The following is a 15,288-nucleotide window of genomic DNA, read 5'->3' on the forward strand; positions in this document are numbered from 1 at the left end:
AGAGACCCAGACAAAATGTCATGGCCCATTAGAATAAATCACACACTGCATTTGGTTGTTTCACATGTCTATATGCACTAGGCGATTGACTTCAAGAATATCTGGAAACTACATACTCTATGTTGCTCATTGTGAATTTTCAATGACCTATAGTTGGTGAACTATGAGCTGATGTGTTTGTGGTAGGATTTAATTCGTCTTTAAGGCTACAGTCCTGCTCAGCCCCAAGAATGATTGTGAGTTTTGAACAACCCCTTATCTTGTATCACTTAGCTTAGCAAAAGACTTGCAACTACCCAATTTGACTCTCTACTATCTCCATCTATAAATACCCTTCCATCTGGATTGCCAAAAAGAACACCTACAGTCTACGCAGACAGCTTGAAACGCCCTCAAGCTTCTTTCAAACCTCAGTTTGTATTTTTTTCTTTTTTTAGTCATTGACAGGCAATAAACTCTGGTCTTCACATTCGAGTATATTCAATAGTTTATGCCTGTGTTGGTAGATAGATGGTTTCAGCGTTTTAGCTTGAACCCTGACCAGTCCCTTGCTTACTCTGGTCTCACTACTTCCCTGGCCTTATATCTCCTCTTTGTTATCAAAACCATATGAAGTAGGCTTTTCCTAGTTACTTCTTACCGTTTCCTAGCCTCACTTGTGAGATATGTTGAGGAGTCCAAAATAGAAGCAGTTGTATTGAGTTTCTCAAGCAGGTCTGACATAATTGCCCTGTCAGCCATAATCTGATTCTACAAATTTCAAACAATTTCATGTACAATAGTTCAACATTATTGCAGGCCAACTAAGATAATTAGGACTCATCATCTATTGCTCACACAAGACCCATTCTTCACAAAGTGTATTCTTAAAATAGCAAAACAAATATAGTGGTCATAAGAACAACACACTCATACCTTTTAGAGCATAGGGAGACCTTTTTTGCCCCAAAGTGACCCAGTCTAAAATAAGCAAATGTAGAGAGCTGCTGTAAGTCAGCAAAAATGGAATGCATGATGGGCTACAGCATACAGGTATTGCACTTTACAAGAAGGGGAACAGGAGGATTGAGTAACAGTATGCTATCCTATTGATGTAGATACCCTATTGGTTTACTTTAGTATAAGAAAAATGATGGTGCAGAAAATGGATAATGTAGGTGAGAATAACTACTGAGGATACTGCAGTTTTAGGAAGCACCATGTCTTTAAAATAATTGTTCTCAAGTATCCCCTTTCTGCTCAAAAGGGCTGATCCTGAAGGCTAAATTATGTGTTGTTGAATGAAGAAATGAAGACAGAGAACCTTTATGTTGCATAGAGGAACACACGTTGAGTGAGGTATGCTCACTGACAGTCATTTTAACAAGTCAATGAAAAAGGCCTACGGTGGCTCCATTTGAATATATCACATACTGCATTTGGTTGTTTCATATCTCTATACACCCGGCAATAGACTTCAAGATATCAAGAAACTGCATGCTCTAGCTTGCTCACTGGACATTCACAATGACCTATAGCTGGTGAGTGTCTATCAGCTAATGTGTTTGTGGTAAGATTTAATTCCATTGTAAGGCTACAGTCCTGGTACCGAAGACCTAAGAATGGCTACAGTTTGGCATCGCAGCCCCAAGAATGATTATGTGTTTTAAGCATCCCCTTAACGCTTTTGTGAGAGACTTGCCAGACCACAATTAATAGTGAAACACACATGCCATTCAGCATATCCTATGCTGAAAATGCCAGGGTTGATTTTTGGCAAGTAACACACAGCTACACGCACTACTCACATACGTACATACTACTTGACGTAGCTCATTTCCTTTCAGAAGCTGAGGTGAAAAGACAGTAGGTAACCAGTTTGAATAGTACCAAAAAACACTAAGGAGAATACAGATCTCCTTGTCCCATACTTGGGAAAGGCTGTATTTCATTAATAAAATAAGCAGTACATAAAAGCATTAAGACAGGACAAATATAGTTCACAAAGTGATCATTTCTATGGGCGCACTTGTCAATCTTGATCAATTTTAGTAGTTTCCCTGTACTACAATGTTAGCTCAATAACCTGTAGGTAAGCTAAGCTAAATTCATCAAGTGATGGGTTTGCACATTATCAACCATGCACACAATTTGCAATACTAATGTCTCCTTGACTCTTCAAATTGGTCGTCTAATCTACAGAGGAAATCTTTATTTAGCTATGTTTAGTTCATGGCACAACCTATAAACTCTATTTACATTACATGTTTTATATCTGGCTTGCTGGGGCATAAATAATAAACGGAGCCTCAACTCTACAGTCAGATAAAGGGGAAATTGACATTTAAAAGCAGAAACAGGGACCAGTCTGTTAGAAAAAATGAAGCAGATATCTTCAATTACCAGAGACCTTTGAGAATTTAAGGAATCTTTCATTATTATATGAGGTAAACTCATACCACACAAAGTATCACATGTCTTCTTTCAGGCTTTTCGCCAGTGAAATGGACACTATGTATTTACGTAGCAACAAAACAAAAATACAATCAGAAAATTAAAAAAAGAGATAAGCAGATATGATTTTTAAGATAATAAAAAACACCCCTGGAAACAATAGAGATATAAAAGTCAATGAGAGTGTAATTACATGAACAAATGGGGCCACAAAAGGCCACAGTAACACCAAAAACAAAAGGGGATTACTAGTACATTTCTGCTCAAAGAAGCTGGGAGGACAAGACACAATCATTTACCTTACAGGCAGGCACACTCAACTGTCCTCAAATTTCCCATCTCTCTTATCGAGGGTACTCCAACTACAAATCTATCTTTGAGACATGCCTCTCTGCCCATGCATCCTTACAGCCAGAGCAACAGACCAGTCCTTCTGACCAGATGAGCCTTTCTCCAGTGCGGTCATCTTCTTCCAAGGTGAGAAACATTTCTTACATCCTACTTCCTGACGGCTACAGCCTAGAGACCAAATTTTCAGATGCTGGACACCTATCTCCTTGCCAATCCCAAAGTTCCCAGACTTCCAATCCACTGGTCAGATGGTTCTTCAAAAAAATAAAAATGTTGTTCTTTATCCCCCTAGGATGTGGCGGTCCAGTTGGCCTGGCCCTTGGGAAGCACTTCCTGATCTAGGGAATAAATTGCAGCGGGTCCAACCCTCAGTTCTCATCAAAGCTTATAAAGAAAGCTTAATAGAAACATACAAAATGAAGGAAGGGTCCAAGGGAATAAGACCCTAACACAGTTATAAACCCCTATACAGAACATTTTATATTTGATATTTATGGAAATTTGTAAAGCGCGGCTATCGCTCCGGAAGGAGCATCTTGGCGCTGAGCGTACAGAGGGTAGAAACGTGGTGATAAGAAGGATCATATAGCTGCTAGGACCGAGGTATCAGATTGCTGGAACACCCAGGTTTTCAGAAGTTTCCTGAAATGGGACTCAGTTTCAACTAGCCTGAGATTAACAGGAAGGCTGTTCCAGGCTCTGGCAGCTAGGAAGGAGAAGGTTTTCCCCCCCCCCTGGTTTTTAAGCTTGAATCTTGGAATTATGACAAGATTAGTTCCTGAAGATCTTAAACAGCGTGTAGGGTTGTAATACGTGAAACGCTTGGAAAAGTAGAGGGTGCCTGTTTTCCTAGTAGCTTTGAATACAGTGAGCAGAAGTTTAAACAAAATTCTTTTGTGGAGTGGTAGCCAATGAAGGGCGTTAAGGGCTGCTGAGGCAGAGGACCTTCTGGGGAGTTTAAGCACGAGTCTGGCCGCGGCGTGTTGGACGCTTTGGAGTTTCCTGAGGGTAGACTTCTTTACTCCTGCCATTAGTCCATTGCAATAATCAAGTCGGGAGAGAATTAAAGCAACCGCGACTGATTTTCTGGCTGCAATGGGGAGGAAGTCAAAGAATTTCTTTAGTGATCTAATGAGACTAAAACAGCACCCGGCAGTGATACGGACATGGTCATCGAAGGAAAGGGATGTGTCAAATTGAATGCCAAGGTTACGTGCCGAGGAGAGAGCGCTCGGAGGGGCTTCTGAATTTTTAGGCCACCAGTCTTTTGGGCAGAAGGACAAGTCTTTCCCTAGAGGTATTATTTCAGTCTTAGCACTGTTGCATCTGAGATGATTTTTGTTCAGCCATAGAAAGACCTCAGAGAGACAATTCTGGAATCTAAGTTCTGCATCAGTACATTTTTTATCAATGGTGGCGACCAGCTGAGTGTCGTCAGCGTACGATGTAACGAGGATTCCGTGAGATTCAATCACTGCAAGGAGGGGGCCATATAAATGTTGAAAAAGAGAGGACTAAGTATGGACCCCTGGGGGACTCCTGATGTGATAGATCTTTCGCTGGATAGGTAAGGGCCTAATGATATCGTTTGAGATCTGAACATATAACTACGAATGAATAACTGTGGGTCTAAAGAAATCTACCTGTGTTAACCGTGTGAGCATTGACCTGCACTGTGTGCATCCTATGTGTAAATATGGAATACAACAGGATATTTCACAATGTGAAAAGTTTCCATCAGTTAAACGTTCTGTGCCGCTCTTTCTGAATATTCCAACCAGTAGCTATCTGTTGAAACTACTGATTCTTTGCACTAGGTTTTTATCTATTGGAAGTGGACGGCTATAGAGTAAAGTTGTTTTGCGTCCACTCTCTAATTTTAACAGAGCACATTCTTGTCACTTACACAATTTTTTCATGCACTGCTTTCAGTTACTAGTACATGCCACCTGATAATTGACTGAGTCCTAATGCACACTGGGTAATACACTTCACTGTTAGAACTTTGAGAAGTGGTTACAGCATGGACTCTCCACTTTTTGAAGTGTCCCAGATGATGGAAAGGGCGGCACAGAACATTTAACTGATGGAAACTTTTCACATTGTGAAATATCCTGTTGTATTCCATATTTACACATAGGATGCACACAGTACAGGTCAATGCTCACACGGTTAACACAGGTAGATTTCTTTAGACCCACAGTTATTCATTCGTAGTTATATAAAGAAGCTTACCATATTCTGCTCTTCTTTTGAGTTTAGTAGTGTTCTAAGGTGCTGGTGAAGGTAAGCCTTTCCTATGAGGATTACTAGCCAGTAATTAGTAATTACTCCTTAGCCAGTCCTACGAAAATACCCAGGGCACTTCTTATCGTTTTACTACAAACCATTCCAGGACACCTTGCTCGGAGTTTAATGAAGAAGGTAGGACCCCAGTATAGAGTTGTGAGGCTCTGAATTTCCAACCAAGGGCTGTCGTGTGAAAATGAAGGAACGTGCCCTAAAAAACACAACCCTGGTTGGTACTGAAGCCAGATCCCGTCATGTTGTGACCAGAGACAATCCGACTGGGAACAAGGTGCCATAAAAAACCTTCTTCATACTCATACCTTGTTTGCTATAAACATGTCATCAATGAAGCCCCAGTCTTTTCTTTGTTATGCCATATGCTGCTCCTCTCCATTCCCACACTGCAAGATAACTAGAGGTGGATGGCCTGCAATTAACTTCCACCTTGCCTTCCTCTCAAAGGACAGGTGGCATGCCAAGCCTTTAGTTCTTTCCCAGAGAAGTATATCACACTGCACCAAAGAGTTAGTTATTGCCAACTAAGAAGGGAAAGCCTGGTAGACCTGAACTAATTGCTTTGAAGGCTTTAAAGAAGATAAAAGGAAATGTCACTAAAATCAGCTTTGCTGAATATTTTACAAAACCCTACATTCACAAGTAAAAAGATTTTTGATAAATATGGTGAGAAAATATTTTCTAAAAGCATCTTCAAAGTCAAATAATTCACAAGTACGCTTTTACCATAGCCTATGCATTTGACCAAACTTTTGTACACTGTCACATTTGCATTTTATAAGAAGGTGTGGAACTAGCGCTTCAAAGCTCTACTTAAAGGTGACTCAGCCAATGCCATAGGTAGACTTTTAAACAGGTCAAAAAAGCACTCCTTTCACATGTGCTTGCCACTGCAATGCCCACAGCATTGAAGTCATGTTTTAAAGTTACTTGTGTGGGTGGTGTGCATTTTGACTGCGGCCTGCATGTATTGTTTAACTTTTATGTCACAGGAGGATTTCCTACACCCTACTACTGAAGGATAACTTAAATGTTAACAGTGTCAATTAGGGTTTAACCAATCTATTGTTTTGTTTAATAGTCAAAGCAAAAAGATATATTTAAATATAGAAATCAAATGAGAACATCAACAAAGGGTGCAGGTCCTTGTCTTTAATCTGTTACTGCTGTATAAAAGATACAATTTAACCAAATGCAGCAGTCCACTAGTTATCCAAATCTATTTTCAAACTAGGTTTGAAGGGATTCCACATTTGTGTCATATGACTTATAAGGTTCAGAATAAACCTATAAGGTGTTGAGGTTTTCAGACTAGAAAAGTAGAAATGGAGGGAAGATCAACATCTACATGAGATTTCCAAACTGGTTGACAGAAGCTATGTTATAGTTAGAGAAAGAAGACTAAAGTTAAGTGAGATATGTGACAATCTTTCTTCGGTGCAGGTAATGTGAAAAGAAAGGCTGTGGGGATGTCATTATCAAATGTAAATACCTGTAAATAAACTGCACATATTCACCAGTTAGGAAAGCAAACATAAAGCACTTTTTAAAATCCTGTAATGTGATGGAAACAAAGGGTTTTAATATCATCAAAATAAATCAAGACATTTACTTGGTGGTGCACAAATGATAAATATTCACTGAAACTCGATTTTCGACACATTATCGTTTTTGTCCAATATAGTTTTGTCAGTAAACCTCTATTATGTCTGTGCAAATGTAGTGCTCATTCCAATCGAAAATAATCTGTATGTAAAGGACAGTGTGCTACCACACAATACTTTGGTTACACTTAAAATTCTCCCGCCTAATGTCCTTTAAAGATAGGTGGGTTGCGAAAGATTGTTCTGAAAATTGGGTCGTGGTTCTAAAAAGATTGGGAAGCGCTGCTTTGGTGTGTTTGAATAACGGTCTCTGTGAATAAAATATAGCCGTGAGGTGTACAGTACTGAGTTGATTGTTCGTGGCAGGCAGAAAAGGACACAGCTCCTCATCCCGTCCATAACCTTTCATTTTGATTCCGTACCAAACATAACAGGATGCCGCTGTCTTTTTGACTTCCCAGATAAGCCAAGCGTTTGCCAGCAGAATAAAAATAAAGAGAGAGAATATTCAATTCTTGCTGCCTCAGCACCAGTGAAACATGGGAAAAGCGGTCACCCCCCTCTGCACAGGAGGAAGGAGCAGACTTGCTCTCCCATAACATGGAGAACAACAAGAGAAGCAACAGGGAAACAACTCTCGACCCGTGGAAGAGATCTAACACCTGCACAACCTTAAGAGAAAAACATGCCCTTTCACGAGCTGCACGGTCTGTCACGTGGTCCCTGGCAACCTCAAGAGAACACACATGCAACTGCAATACAATAACAGGTTGTAGCATGTTGAAGCGGGAACTATTATCGGACACTGTCACTCAGAAACCTGCAGTGCTTCCTCCCTGAACTGCCCTACGGTGTTATTCTCCACTTTTGAATACAATACAAGAAACCAATATGCAAATTATGCGATACCTATGCACAAGTTTACCCTTCAAACGAGCTAACAGCGATGCGGAAGCATAAAAGATGATTTACTTTCAGAAGAACATAAAGGGCTTACTTTAGGGGATTTAGGACATTTCTTTTTCACCTGTAAATTGTTTCCTGTTCCTTTAACTGTAGATTTTATGTGCCCATTAGGAACAAAAACGATGTCACCATTTTTCATTACGCTTTTGACATGTTCATTGGTTGTGAACTTAAGGTTCTGTTATTACCTTATTAAGATGAAGACGTATTTCATATTAGTAAAAGTCTTGGACTGAGAGCACTCCTAAAATATTTCCGTCCTCACAACCATATTTCAGGTCATGTCTCTTACCTCGGCAGCCTGAGTTTCCTGGTGCAGCAGAGTAAGGCCTGTCAGATCCTCCAGGAAGGAATGTGAGGAATTGAACACTTGAGCCAGGAACTGAAATCCCTCCTTCTCGTACTGATCCAAGACCTGCAATGTTAAACACATAGAATATATTCAAACTTTACTGCAATGCTTTCACGTTTCTTGACCCCTATGCTAGCAAAAGCATGCATTCTTCATTCCCCAGTCACCAATAGACAAATTGTTAACATTTTACAGATGTACATAGCAACAATTTAACTGCACATTTCTACAATTACATATAATTTCACAAGCACTAATGACTACCTCAATGGAATAACCCCATACTGTAGGTGTATTGGTTTTTCAGCACTGAAAACTTTAATCACAAATTTAAGTCTAGGTATCTCTCCTAAAGTCATATTTATATGCCACAGGTGAGTCAATTGGATCGCTGATGAATATGTTTCATATCTTCAGTAACGCTCTTTCTGGTGAGTACTCATTCTGACCGTAAGTTAGACAACTTTTGGATCAGGCACCAGAATGGACCTGGAAACTTTTTTTTACAGCAGTTGCTCCCAAACTACAGTAGGTGGCACCAATCAGACTCTTTATCAATATCATCTCACCTCCAGCAGTAGCAGTGTACAGCTGTATATAGGTGCCACCCTTGTTCACTGATGTCCTATTTTAACCAAGCATTCCTCATCCTCAAAGCAGAGCATCAGTGATAGACTGAGAACCATGACAGCATGGAAAATCTAACCTGGAACCTTATTACCACCTGAAAGACCACTGCAAAGAAAGGGAGGGGGGAAGGTGTTGTAGAGGAAGCACGCTTCAAGGGTGGATTTGTAAGCAAATTAATATTATATTTATTATGAACGCTAGAGAGTACTTGATGTTCCCATTACAGCTAGCAAGTAACTGATCTCCAGAATCTCCAGAGCTAGAACCCACATGGAATCCAAATCCAAATGGAATGTTACATTTAAAGTAGAAGGCACATCAAAATATAGTATGAAAATACAATAGAAGGACTGTGAGGAATCTGCGGTTAGAGATTGCACCAGAAAGAGTGTAACCAAAGGTAAGTAACTTGTTCTTCAGATGGATACTTCAAAGCTGTACCTTTCAAAAGGTGGAGGCTTGGAGGAGTGGATTTCAAATAAAAATATATTGTTGGCCAAGCAGACAAAATGGCCCTTCCTGCAGACTTGATAGTCAAGGCAGTAATGCCTGGTCAAGGTGTAGACGGATAACCATATAGCTGCCTGGCAGATGTCCAGCAAGCACACCAGCCGTAACCAAGGCCATGGTGCCATTCTTAACTCTGGTAGAATTAGCCCAAAGGCTCTCAGGATGCTCTTTTCTGGACATGACATATCACATTGTTATGCAAAGTACGATCGTTTTCTGGACAGCCTTTCCTTTCCTAACACCAGAGACCTTCTTTTCAAAACTTTTGTCATCCACTCAGTGCTCCTTAGTTCGATCGTTGTAAAAGCAAAAACCATCCCCGAGTCCAACAGTTTGTAAAGCCTCTCCTCCTAGGCGGATGTTTCAGCCAGAAGAAAGTGGGGCACAAGATGGATTCCTCTAGATGGAAAGTCAACACCACTTTCAATACAAAGGATGCTGGATTCCGAGCACCAACTTGTCCGGGAAAAATGTGGTATATGGTGGTTGTACTGACAGCGCCTGCAATTCACTGACACGACACAGCAGTACTTGCAATGAGGAAGACGGTTTTAAGGGTCAGTAACCTCAGAGGAGATAAGAACCAAATTAAGGTCCCACTGAGGCATACCAAAGGGTACAGGGGGAAATATATATGTAAGCCCTGTCAAAAGAACCGAAGACCTAAACCATCAGGGCTGATCCGGCAGAGACTGAAAAACCGAAAGGGCAGACAAATAACCTTTAAATGTGCCTAGGGCAAGTCTTTGCTCGTTCAAAGATAGGACAAACAGGAGAACATCTGTCGGTTTAGCCCGCAGAGGGTGTAGAACCCTTCACTACTGTTGGAAGAGTAGGTCCTCCTGAAGAGGTAGGCGAAGTAGGGGACCGACACTCAAAATCAGGAGGTCTGAGCACCAGATTATTCGATCCCCAATGAGCTAAGCCCAGTCCTGCTGCCCTTCGTGAGAACTCAAGAAAGCAGGAAAAGGAACACGCAAAGGAACTCTAGTCCCCCATGAGGCTAACTGTGTCTCCCGGGGAACCTCGAGATGGTAGCTTTACAGCAAAAAAATGCCAACAATGAACATTCTTAGAGGTGGTAAAATGATCTACCCAATATTCACATCTCTGGGTCAATCCGCCCTGAACAATCTCTGGATCCAGACACCGATCATTGTCAGCTATATGGTGCCTGCTGAGCCTGTGCCCCCTAGTGTTCAAGACCAGATCACTGGCAGTCTTGAAAATCCCCTGCAGATCCTGCCAGTACCCCAGCCTGAGCATCCCTTAGCAAGGAGCAGGTGACCCTACATCGCTCTATTTATTGCAGTACCACATGTTTGTCATGTTGTCCATGAGGATTTGCACTAAACTAACCTTTGCAGAATGCAGAAAGGCCTTGAAAGCCAATTGGGTGGCTCACAGTGCCAGAGGATATGTGCCTTGGTTCCAGCAGAGACAAGTAGCCCTAAATGTTGGCCCACCCCAGCACAGAGTCAATGCTTTTTTCACCACTAGGACTTTCAGATGGGATAGGGAGAACGACCGTTCGCAAGCCAGGCTCAGATCCTTCCTCTACCACAGAAGGTCTGAGTCACTTCATCTGACAAACAGATGTTGTCTGAGTGGCACCCCCAGTGTTAAGCCCATTAATGACAGAGGTTCTATTGCAGAGCCTGCAAGTGCCAGCTCGCATGAGGCACCAGCAGACTGAATGAGACTAAAAGTCAAAAACATTTCAGAACTGTCCAGGCCACATCATTGGACCAAACCTGAAAAATCAGGTCAAAGTCTGATAATCTGGGACTCATTGACTGGAAGACCTTGAACGGTACCATGTTCACAGCACTAACTAATAAAGTAATCCTCTACATTGGCCAAAGATGGATATTTCATCTTTTTGGTGGAGAAGCCTAGGGAAGTGAGGAGCAAGATGGTCGTCTTCAGGTTGTCCACGACTGACTGTGACAAACTCGGCTTCAAAACTCATCAAGGTACAGGAATACGTGAACAACCGACATGCAACCATCATCTTTGCAAATATCCAGAGGGCTGAGGTAAGCACAAATGCAGGACAGTGAACTGCAAGTGGTCATTCCTACCACAAATTGGAAGTACCATCTGTGGTACTGTGGGAGAAGTACATGAAAATATTCATCCTATAGATTCAAGGACTCCATTCAGTCCCCAGGGTCACAAGTGGAGAGGACCTGGGTCAGAGTCAGCATTTTGAATTTCTCCATCCCTTAAGGTGCAAAATTGGTCTGAATCCACTGCCCAGTAAGTAACAGAAGTAGCGCTTACTGCCGACCTCCTTTTCAGGGACCTTCTATATTGCCCCTTTACCCTGCAATGACTGAAACCCTTAGGTAAAATTGAAGGCATGCTCCTCTAAAGTCTATATCATAGGAGTGTTTGACCGAAATAGAAAAGCGTAAACATGAGTGACAACATGCAGGAATCATTGTTCGATGGTAACAGCATGCCAGTTAGACTGAAAAATGTATTCTGCCCCTCACTGGCTTTGGGTGACTGCTAAGGTGGAAATGTGTTTGTTTATTATTGCATATTCCAGTCTGTGCATCGAAGTCTGCTCACTTATAACTAAGCCTTTAGAAACAGTCATCCTCACTAGGGCTTGTGACCTTGAGCACATCACAGTAGCCAGGACTCTACTTAGTATCACAAGCAGCTACTAGATCAACGAGAATTGCATGTGGTGTAATATTTATATAGTGCCAGAAACAGCATTTCCTGATATGAAATCTGTTGCAGGCAGAAGATGTGCCAGGAAAAGTCAGCTTAAAAAAAAAAGAAATGGAAAATGTCAATGCAAAAAGGCAGAGTGGTTTCAAGTCTGACACTGGAAAGGAGTTCAGCTTCCAGATGTGAACTGGTTGCAAAAGCTAAATAGCAGCAACTAAATCTGCGATGAAACAGAAATAGGAGGCATGTGTCAGGATCTTTAAATCAGGAAACACGTTTTATGTATGTGTGAAGGCAAGTAGCACAAATACAGGAGGAAGGATGTACAGGGCAAGATAGGAAAAAAAAGCGTACCATCTCAAAGGTTTCCACATTACATGTACATGTGAATAAAGAGATTGGGGGTTAGGAAAAGGTTGCTGTGAAAACCCGTCAGTTGGGGATAGATGGATTTCTTCCAGATTAACAGCCCATTCAAGAAATCTAGGCCTAATGCATGTGGTATGAAGCTTGACTCAGTTTTGGATAACACTATCCTCTCTCATATGGATAGAAAGAATTGTGATAACCATGAGGTTCTAACTGCGTAAACTACTGTATCTATCCAATATTGAGAAGATGAAGCTTCCAAGAGCCTTCTTCGGAGAGCTAGATAAAGTATTAGCAACATTAAGGTGGAATGGAGAAAAGTAGAGTTGTCATGGAAAAACGACATTTCCGCAGCACAAGGAACGGCCAGGAGCTCCAAATTATTAATTTTATTACATAACCGCTCATTTGTAGTTTGTGCCGAAGAGGGTTTTACATTCTTAACTGTTGGTGACCAGCAGTAGTGATGCTGCACACGTCGCGGGGAGTAGTATTAGCAGCGAAAACTAAGAGCAGGTATCTCACAAGATTGCTAGCAGTTGTGGTGTATTGTTGGAATGGATATATCACTATGACACATGTTAGACAAGTTTATGTACCTGACATTACAATTTGATGCCCTTCCAGTGGAATTGGCCCACCATCAGACTTAAAGGTGTTACAAGGGAAGGACCTACAACTAGATAAGGTGGGAGACTGGTGCTCTGATGGTTGCTACATAGTTTTCATTTAAGTGCAGGATGAAGAACAGATCCCCGTTGGGCAGTTCAGAGCGTTTGGGACAGTGAATCTTATAGAGGAGCACATGGGTGAATGGTAATGTGGAGCCGCTAACTGATGACACCGCAAAGGCATTACTGACATGGGGTATGGGCCGCAGGATAGTTTCACATCTATATGCATGAATAGTCGCAGCACTAGGCAAGACTCTAACCAGTCTGAAGGCATGATTGGAGAAGACTACAGGTAAAGAGCTTGAGGATGAGGAATGGGACAAAATCTTTGATGATGTTGCCCACAAAACCTATTTAACATCAATTAGTATGCATAGGATATTAAGAACGCGATCTGGTTCGAAGTGCCAGATGCTGATCATTATGATTTGATATCGTGATTTCAGGGATAATGAAACAAAACAGTCCAGCATACCAATGTGGTGGGAGACATATGAGAGGGGGTTTACAGACACTTCCCTGGCTTTGCCAAATTGCATAATAGCGATACATTGTACATCACATGAGGCCCCTTAACTAAAGACATGGCAAGCAGATGCAATCAGTTGAGCTGCTGCAGAGGCTTTCATTTGTTCAACAGTCTACGCAATCTAGAGAAAGAAAGTCAGGAAAAAAATTTCATGGACAACCATCAGTACAAGCTATGACAGTCCAGGGGAAAATATTTTCTATGAATCTAGTTTCTTTGTGTGCACATATCCAAAAGATAAGTGCCCCTGTCCAGTGGGCGGAATAAGCCAAAAGAATGACTAGGAATTGGCAAACATACTAAAATACCCCATATCATCAGGTGCCACCTTCTCCCAGGGTTGCAAACAAAACAGGCATAACACCAAGGATAGCGCAGTTATCTTCTCAACCTTGTTACTCCCTGCACAGTCTTACACAGATTATCTCTATTTTTTTACACATTTGTCAGATTGAGGCCACCAGGTCTACCAGTCAAAATACTGCTTCATCTTGGTAAGCTCCTTATGATCTTCATTGTTTAACCACAACAGCTGCTATCTTATCACTCAATTGCTATAAATTTTGGTCTAGTGTACCGTAATAATGTACTTATGCTCCAGATTACTCAGCAGTCCACAATATTCAAAATAGTTGCAAGTCCATTCTTCCAAAGTAATAGTCTCTTATACGTCTTCACAAGTTTATTCCAAAGTTCCAAGTTAATTCCAAAGTTCCAATTATAAGTCTTCAATACATCAATTTCAGTGAGGATAATACAGCTGCCATACATCTGCCAACACGTGTTTCGTCGTGTGTAAATCTAACACATAGACTTCCTCAGGGCTGTAACAAGAATATATATTGCCCACCATTAGAATAATTCAAATTGTAAAACTTGCAAGGAAAAAGAAAACATAGTCCCCTTCACCTCAAGAAAGTATTCTGTGCATACTATCATGTAGGCATTTTACGTGAGGAATTCATAGAGAGAAAGTATCCCATTGAAAATCAGAGATAATAGACATTCTGAATATCTGTGACTTCCTTATACTTACTTAGCTTCTTTGATTACTTAAATGATAATGATGTCAACTTGCGTTTTACTACACAATATGACACAAGGAAGATTGAGTTTTTAGATGTTGAATTATAAGTAAAAGATATGAAACTCTGTTCTAAAATGTTTAGGAAAGATACTGGCTGCAATGCAGTTTTGTATGCAACGAGTTGTCACCCTAATTGTCAAAAGAGATCTATTCCCTACTCTGAAATGGTTAGAGCAAGGAGAAATTGCTCTGAAGATGAAGATTTTGAATACAATTTATCAGACATGTCAAATAGGTTTGTAGCCAGAGGCTATAATAGTGATGTGATTAATAAGGCTAGAAGGAGAGCAAAGAATCTACAAAGGCAACATACCTTGGCAGAAAAAAAGAAAACAGATGGACGCATGGATAAGGTACGGTTGATCACCCAATATAATACAGAGTCCAAAGTACTGTATTCCATTGTTAGTAGGCATTGGCATCTATTGAAAGCAGATAACGATCTGCTGCCGTATATCACAGAAATACCATCAATTACATTTAGGAAGGGCAGAACACTAGCTAATGATTTGAGCCCGAGTTATCCCATCAAAGCTAGGAAAGAAATTTGGTTAACTGGTGCGACGAAGGGTTTCCACAAATGTGGTCGATGTAACTCTTGTAGATGGGCAAAGAAAAAAGTGCTTCAATTTAGTTATAATGGCTCGGATACATTTGTCATAGATACATTCATTAATTGTGACATGACTTATGTTATATATGTTATATCTTGCTCATGTGGACAAATATATGTGGGTAGCACCATCAGAAGATTGAGAGACAGGATGACGGAACACTTCCGAGCTTGGAAG

General features: G+C 41.0%; 1 protein-coding gene across 2 annotated transcripts in view; it reads right to left on the reverse strand.

The window, feature by feature from the left end:
* ATG7 (autophagy related 7) overlaps window positions 1-15,288 on the reverse strand; it is a 1,270,091-nt gene that overhangs the window by 375,379 nt on the left and 879,424 nt on the right. For both annotated transcript variants that reach the window (XM_086938958.1, XM_086938957.1), the window contains exon 20: window positions 7,951-8,073. In XM_086938958.1, the coding sequence (XP_086795084.1) occupies window positions 7,951-8,073 (123 nt within the window). The remainder of the gene's footprint in view (window positions 1-7,950; window positions 8,074-15,288) is intronic.

This window comes from Lissotriton vulgaris, chromosome 9 (genome assembly GCF_964263255.1).
Source record: "Lissotriton vulgaris chromosome 9, aLisVul1.2, whole genome shotgun sequence".
Classification (NCBI taxonomy): Eukaryota; Metazoa; Chordata; class Amphibia; order Caudata; family Salamandridae; genus Lissotriton; species Lissotriton vulgaris.